Below are 8,412 nucleotides of genomic sequence, written 5' to 3'. Positions count from 1 at the left end.
TGATTAGAGGTCTCATACCTAAAATAATAACATATTTTGGAATAAAACTACCTTTTTAACACTATGCAATTTAGAATCCTAAGCAGCACATGAGAGAATTGGGAGACAATTGTTCTATCTATGAACAGAAGATCTCATTACTTCATTATAAAAGGTAGTCTTTGGTTCTCTAAAGCCAGACTTACTTTAGACTGTCATGCTAACTTTCATTTTTAAATCTAATCCAACAACAATTCAGTTAGGAAATGGGCAAAGGACTTGAACAGGCATTTTTCAACAGAAGAAATTTAAATGGCCAACAGACACATGAAAATTGCTCAGGATCACTAGCCACCAGGGAAATGCATATCAAAAACACAATGAGGTTTCACCTCACCCCAGTTAAAATGGCTCTCAAACAGAAACCAACAACAAATGCTGGTGAGGATGTGGGGGACAAAGTTACCCTAATCCACTGCTGGTGGGAATGTAAACCAGTACAGCAACTGTGGAAGAGAGTGCGGAGATATCTCAGAAATCTGAATACAGACCTACCATATGACCCAGCGATCCCACTCCTGGGAATTTATTCAAGTGAAAATAAATCAGCATATGAAAAAGTGATCTGCTATCCCATGTTTGTTGCAGCTCAATTCACAATAGCTAAGATACTGAATCAGCACAGATGTTCATCAGCTGAAGACTGGATAAATAAATTATGGTATATATACACTATGGAATTCTGCACAGCAGTTAAAAATAAAATCCTGTTGTTTGCAAAAAAATGGATGCAACTGGAAACCATTTTACTTAATGAAATAAGCCAGTATCAAAAAAGACAAATATCATTTTTCCTTGTTCTGTTGTAACTAATAGCATACCTAAAAAGTAATCTGTAGGAGTGAAATTAACATTTTGAGATGTAATGATTTTTAACAGCCCATGTCTCCACTGTTGGAAACAAGTGTTGTTTTTTTTTTTCTTCATACTATTTGTTGAACTCTTTATTTAGTGGAGGGTTAATCTTATGAGTACAAAGTTAATTAAAAATAAATCTTTGTGAAAATAAGAATGGGAATAGGAGAGAAAGGAGAAAGAAGAGTGGGAGGTACAGTGGAAAGTATCACTTTGTTTCTGAATCTGTATATATGAAATATATGAAATTTATATATCTTAAAAATATTTAAAAAGGGAACAAAAAATCAAATTTTTCTTAGACAGTAAATAGCCTTATGGGATTCTTCTGGCTTTGATATTACAAATGTTCATCTCAGTGTAACAAATTGTGAGGACCATTCTTTACCACAGAGAAATTCAGATAGGATGACTTCCATAAAGCAAGAAAATGAGTTTTCATTCTTTTAGGCCTAATGAGATTTTCTCCAGGCCTGGAAAAAGGGAACATAATTAAAGTCAACCTCAGAAACAATCTGTGGGATTTTCCATAGAATAATGATATTTATTCGGGTATTGAGAACACTGCCATGGGAAAATGCAATCCTTCATATACTGTGGGTGTTTTCAAAGAGATTGATGGAAGGGGAAGGTCTTAAAGACAGAAAGGGAGAAATGCCCATAAGCTGTGTGGACACAGAGTTCTTGGAGACAAAAGGCAGGCATTGGCATCAGCTCACTGGTGAAAGTGCTATTGCTCAACATTTGTTCTGTACAGAGAATTTGCCTACATTGTTATGGTCTAAAAATAACTTAAAAATGACCTTAGTGCATATGTGACAGGTGTTCAAAGCATAGAATATGAAAGGAAAGAAGATTCTCTTATGGGAATTTAGAAACTTCTTGACACAGTATCTATCTTAGGCAGGCATGAACCCTCCCCTTTCATTGCCTCTCAGCTGTAATTTTCTCTAGGTTGATCAGGAACGATTTTACCTTGGTATCAACAACGTCTACAAGAGTTACATATGTCAGTCACGCAAAAAATTACCTTCAAATCATTTCCTAAAGTCTCCCTATTTAAGACTGATAATCTCCTGCCCAGAATTTCCATATGAATTAGTTCACATTGCAGATAGTTTTCAGTGTATGTTTCATGGTGCTGGAATGCATACATGTTGTCTTATTCATCTTTCCTTCCCCGATGATCACACAATATTCTGGAGGATCCAGTAAGGTGTATAAAGTTTCCTTCCCACCTGACTCACAGACACACACACACACACACACACACACACAAATATTACATACACTAGATAACCCAGGTTCTTTTGAGATTTAGTGTTTGTTGGAACTTTACCTGTGAGAACTCTTAGAAATTTAAGATGGCTTATTGGTAAAGCCAATACCTGTGGCACCCGGCATCCCATGTGGGCACTGGTTGCAGTGCTGGTGCTCCACTTCCCCTCTAGCTTCCTGCTCATGTCTCTGGGAAAGCAGCGGAAGATGGCCCAAGGACTTGAGACCCTGCTCCCATGTGGGAGACAGAAAAAGCTTCCGGATCCTGGCTTCAGATTGGCCTGGCTCTGGCCATTGCTGCCATTTGGGGTCTGAATCAGTGGATGGAAGACCTCTCTCTCTCTCTCTCTCTCTCTCTGTAACTCTGCCTTTCAAATAAATAAATAACTCTTTAAAAAAAAATGGGATTAAGCCCTGGGTATCCAGTAAGTTTTTATCTTCCACCAGGAACCCAAGAATACTATAAATAAAATTTTGGCTTAGAGTTTTAATATAAAATGACTGATCTGTATCTCTAGTTCCATCTATCTCTATCTCTATCATTTCTATCTATCTCTATTATCTTTCTCTCTCTCTTTCCTCTGCCCTCCCAATTGATATCTTCTCCCTTCACTGAGAATCAGCTTGAATAATCCCAAGTTTCTTGCTTTCTCCATTTAGAAAAAGATGTTTTTGCTTGAAACTTTAGCAAAGTTAGAACACTTATAGTTACAGACTGGCACAAGCTCTTCTCATGTAAGTGACTATTTAAAAATTTCCTTTATTCATGAATTCTTGAGACAGCAGGCAGCATGCCAGCCTCATAAAAGGGAACTGTATCTTCCCTTTGCAACCCACAGGGCCAGTGAAAACAAAACACCCACTCAGTGAAGATTCTAAGGATATACAGATGTCTGCTTTAGCAGTGTTGAGGCTTAAAATTTTAATTCTAGCAATAAAAGAGAATTTCCATGATTCCCTACTAAGCAAGCTGCTTTTTTTTTTCTTTTTTTTTTAATTTTTGACAGGCAGAGTGGACAGTGAGAGAGAGAGACAGAGAGAGAAAGGTCTTCCTTTGCCGTTGGTTCACCCTCCAATGGCCGCCGCTGCAGCCGGCGCACCGCGCTGATCCGATGGCAGGAGCCAGGATCCAGGTGCTTTTCCTGGTCTCCCATGGGGTGCAGGGCCCAAGCACCTGGGCCATCCTCCACTGCACTCCCTGGCCATAGCAGAGAGCTGGCCTGGAAGAGGGGCAACCGGGACAGAATCAGGCGCCCCAACAGGGACTAGAACCCGGTGTGCCGGCGCCGCAAGGTGGAGGATTAGCCTATTGAGCCACGGCGCCGGCCCAGCAAGCTGCTTTTAACCATTTAAATGGTATTTAGTGTTCAATGTCATCAGAGCGAATTGTCCTCATTAGATTTATATAAATTTGTTGATCTAAAATAGAAACAGGAAACCAAAGAATGTCTTCATTTTTTTTTTTAATTTTGAGTGGTGTTTTCTTTTGAAGTCACATACACCATCCTAACCTTGTTGAAGAAATCCAGTGTTCTGTTCTTCCATTGTGAACCCTACCCAAACTGACTACTGTACCACAGACATCAGAAATGTTTGACAGGAAGCCCCTATGTGCTCCAGGAGAATCTAGTTTAAAATACTGTTATGGCTGAATGGAAGCCTGGGAACTTGATGTATTGACAGCAAAGGATGTGGCTGATGAATGAGCAGGCAAGAAGGACATTTGAGCATAGTTTTGGGAAGAGACAGAAACTCCTACACCTGACAGAGCAGGTAGGCATCTCAGTAAAGGGCTAACAGCCCAATCTGCATTTGGACTGGGGTTTTTATGGACATGAGTACGGGCCCCCCACTTCTTCTCCCCTCTCCTTCCTCTGGGAATGTCTCAGTGGAGGGATTTTGCATGTGGAATTGCACATAATAAATTATATAGAAATTATATAGAAAATAATATAGAAAAATACTTGAAGTAAAGTAAATATTTGAAATAAAAATACTTTAAATATTTAATTTTTAAATATTTTCCAAGAACACATAAAGATAATGGAAATAAGTAAACAAAAGCTATGAATAACAGCCATATATATTTTAATAAATCATATGTTAAAACAACTAGAAGATATATACTAAAATCCTTATTGTTTTAAACATATAAAATCTAAAAGACAAAAAGATTAGTATACAATTCATCTTTCAATTAACATTGAATTATTAAATAATAATACACTATTGCTATATATTATATAATCACAATGATTAATATTTATTATTGAATAATAATATTTATCTATATATCTTGTTACTAAGGAGGAATAAACACTAAAACTATATTTAAAGTACAACATGCTGAAATTATACATTTTGCAATGCATGATATGATGCAAATCTGGAAGAAAACACAAGCAGTTATTATCGTGAAATAAGAAAAAATGTAATTGGTTTAGCAATTAACTCCAAATGATATAAAATTTTTGAAAAATCTTGAAGACGATAGAAAAATGGAATTCATAAACACAAATGCAGGAATAACAGAAATAATAGGGTTGATTAAAACATGATTTAAGATGTAGTTCTTACAGATTAGGGCTGTAGCATTTAAGTGTATGGACAGATTATCAGTTAGTAACATTGACATTGAGGGGATGAAGACATAAAATTTTATGAGGTTTTATACTTTCTCAACAAATTTATAAACTGATGTTGAAGATCATGGTTACTCACTATCATTCAAAGCCTCAAGCTGTCAATTCCTTTGCTTTCTATAACATATACCTTATGGTGCCGTCTTGAGCACTAATATCCAGATGTTGGAGAAGGTGACAGGTGCATGCATATTTTCTAAACAACCCAGTTTAGAAATTTTACCTGTAAATATTAGTTCCATCGCTACAAATTAATCACTCTGTAGTGCTTAGATACTGGAGTGGTTAAAAATATTTTTGATGGTAGAAAATGAATTCCAAGCCAAAATTCTACATTCAAAAGATCTACATTGAAACACAGTCAGAATCTGAGGTTCTCTTGCCATCTTTAATGCCACTACTTTGCTCTGAGTAGCTATATCTCTTGTCCTGATTACGTAACTTGCTTTGAGACTCCCCTCCCCAGCCAAACTGGAATCTAGTACCAGAGTAGCTAACAACCCTGCCCTAAAGGGAAATGAAGGACAGCTGAATGTGAGTATTTACACTGCACTTCTCATGATACACTTCTTTTAGTTGGCAAATGGCTCAATTCTTAACCAGGGGCCCATTACACTCATTTGTACTGGCAGACATCCTGAATGCTTTTGTCTGATCAATGTCTAGGTTTTGCCAATTTGAGCATTGCTTTGACCTTGGGTACATGATCTTGTGTTTGTCCCAGCATCAGGGAAGGAAAACCTGGGGCATAGTCCCTGGTTGTTCAAATGGATGCTGCAAATTTAATACAGCATTAAAATACAATAGAAATTCAAATATTTGTTACTCACAGATCCTGGACAAAAAAATGTTTGATGAGTCAGTAAGGCAGTCCTCTGTCCCTGGTCATCTGAGTTAGAAAAGAAGGGTCAGGTAGAGAGAAAATGACAGAAAGAGAGAGAGAGAGGTGTAACCAGAGGTATAAATGAGTATATGATATCCTGGAGTACTGCTTTATTCTCCCTTCTACAACATTTAAGTTTATAATTCCAAATGCCTATAGGATTTGGTGATACCCACTGTTTCAGGCATCTGCACAATGTCTCCCACTGTATCCCCTTCATAAAAGAAGGAACCATTGTAATTTGCCAAAATATCTTTGGAGAAGTGCATTCAGAATTCCCAAATACCAATTAGGTCATAACCTCCTGTTAGTCGATACAAATGTATTACACACACACACACACACACATACAAGTCTTAAATGGATACTGTACACACACACATACAAGTCTTAAATGGATACTGTGGCATATGAAGTAAATCTTTTTTTTTTTTTTTTTTTGGTCAGGCAGAGTGGACAGTGAGAGAGAGACAGAGAGAAAGGTCTTCCTTTGCCGTTGGTTCACCCTCCAATGGCCGCCACGGCCGGCACGCTGTGGCCTGCGCACCGCGCTGATCTGATGGCAGGAGCCAGGTACTTCTCCTGGTCTCCCATGGGTTACAGGGCCCAAGCACTTGGGCCATCCTCCACTGCACTCCCTGGCCATAGCAGAGAGCTGGCTTGGAAGAGGGGCAACCGGGACAGAATCCTGTGCCCCGACCGGGACTAGAACCCAGTGTGCCAGCGCCACAAGGCGGAGGATTAGCCTATTGAGCCAAGGCGCCAGCCATGAAGTAAATCTTTTAAAAATAAATTTATTTTATAAAGTCATATATGTTTGCAAATAAAAAGCAAATAAACAGGTAATGTCACTTAAGTAGAGTACATAATACATTCTAAATAAAATATTCTCTTGTCATGAGTATTGTATACACATATAGTAATAGTTAATGGTAAATTCATGATCAATTTCAGCATTTTGAAACAACATTTAATCTGAAAATGACTCTAGGTGCAAAATGAGACCCTAAGTAACACTATAGTCCTTTGACAGACAAAATTGAGAGGATGGATTTGTGAAATACCAAAGTCATGAAAAATCATGCCAAATTATAGATTAATCTACTGAATTTGATACTGGGTTGAAGGGAACATCTTAGAATTGATATTCAACCACTTTCCATCATTACAGACTTCCTGACTGAAAAATTCCTCTCTTCTACCCCATTGTTTCCTTTTCAATAATATACCACTTTTGCCCATTCACTATAAATATAAATAGCAAATTTTCTCAAAATTATACGAAAGAAATAATTCCCTCCCCTTCTAATGCACTTTGTGGCTCTCTTAGCCCAGAGTAAATGTTTATTTAGTTAAAAATGCTCTGTTTATCACTTTGTTCATGGCCTCTTTAACATCCTTGTTTCTTAGACTGTAGATAATAGGATTCAACATAGGAATCACTGTGGTGTAAAACACAGCCACCATTTTCCCTTGCTCCACAGCCTCCTCAGTTGGGCTTCGAAGATACATGAAGAAGAGTGTTCCATAAAATATAGTCACGGCTGTCAAGTGGGATCCACATGTGGAGAAGGCTTTCTTTCTTCCTTCTGCCGAACGCATTTTTAGAATGGCAATAAGGATAAATATGTAGGAGACGATAATGACCAGTAAGGAATAAGAGAAATTGAGACCTGCCAAAGTGCGCATGGTGTATTCTTTAATGAATGTCCCAGCACAGGCCATTTTGATGAGCGCTGGATCTGCACAGTAGAAGTGGTTGATTTCAATGTTCCCACAGAAATATAAACCATGGGTCCACAGCGTTGAGATCAAACTAATGAAGAAGCCGTATATGTATGGAAAGGAGATCAGTCGAATACAGACAGTCCTTGACATTCTGCTGCCATAAAGTAATGGATTGCCAATTGCCATGTATCTATCAAAGGCCATCACAGCAAGAATGAAGACTTCCACATGGACAAAGGCAATGAAGAAAAAGCACTGAACAATGCATCCAGAATAGGTAATGGTTTTGTCTTCAGATACTAAATTCTCCAACATTTTAGGGGTGACATTAGAGGAGAACCACACATCTGCAAAAGACAAGTGACTGAGAAAAAAGTACATGGGACTGCTGAGCTGGGGACTGATCCTGATTAATATGATGATGCCAATGTTCCCAAGCAAGGTGATGATGTAGACCAGTAAGAAAACCACGAAGAAAAGGAGTTGTAATTCAGGACGACTAGTTAATCCCAAAAGGATAAATTCTGTCACATCAGTAAAATTGAGCATTTTCTTAAATCTGACCCAAAGAGGGCTCCATTTTACCTAATAAAATAAATTAAAATGAGTAAGTACAGAGACAATTTATAGCCATTCTTCACTAATATTCTCTTCATGCCACTTTCGTTTCACTGCTTCTGCTAATTTTCTATCTCCTTCCATTATTTTTTATTTATCTTCTCTCAGTAGTATTTATCTTACTCACACATCTGCACATCAAAGTTTTTAAAATTGGTGAAATAATATGAAATTATGGAAGCATAGTCATGTAACCTATTGTGTCTACTTTTACATGTACAGAAAAAAAACTTGACAAAGAAATTTTTATGCTTATTCTTATCTGACTCCAACTTTCAAATGATATATACTTATTATGTACTCACTAGATTTATAAAATTTAGATGGTCTTTCATGTATTAGAATTTAATTCAAAGCCACAACAAAGAA

The 8,412-nt window shown here is 37.5% G+C and overlaps 1 protein-coding gene across 1 annotated transcript; it reads right to left on the bottom strand.

Moving 5' to 3' along the window:
* Positions 1-7,041: 7,041 nt before the first annotated feature.
* On the bottom strand, positions 7,042-7,986 carry LOC100344041 (olfactory receptor 5M3-like). Its single transcript, XM_002709139.3, has one exon. It carries the CDS (start codon positions 7,972-7,974, stop codon positions 7,042-7,044), a length of 933 nt encoding a protein of 310 aa, XP_002709185.2. The 5' UTR covers positions 7,975-7,986.
* Between the last annotated feature and the right edge of the window lie 426 nt (positions 7,987-8,412).

This window comes from Oryctolagus cuniculus, chromosome 1 (genome assembly GCF_964237555.1).
Source record: "Oryctolagus cuniculus chromosome 1, mOryCun1.1, whole genome shotgun sequence".
Classification (NCBI taxonomy): Eukaryota; Metazoa; Chordata; class Mammalia; order Lagomorpha; family Leporidae; genus Oryctolagus; species Oryctolagus cuniculus.
The sequence above is the reverse complement of the archived record's forward strand: the minus strand, read 5'-3'. Positions and strand labels throughout refer to the sequence as shown.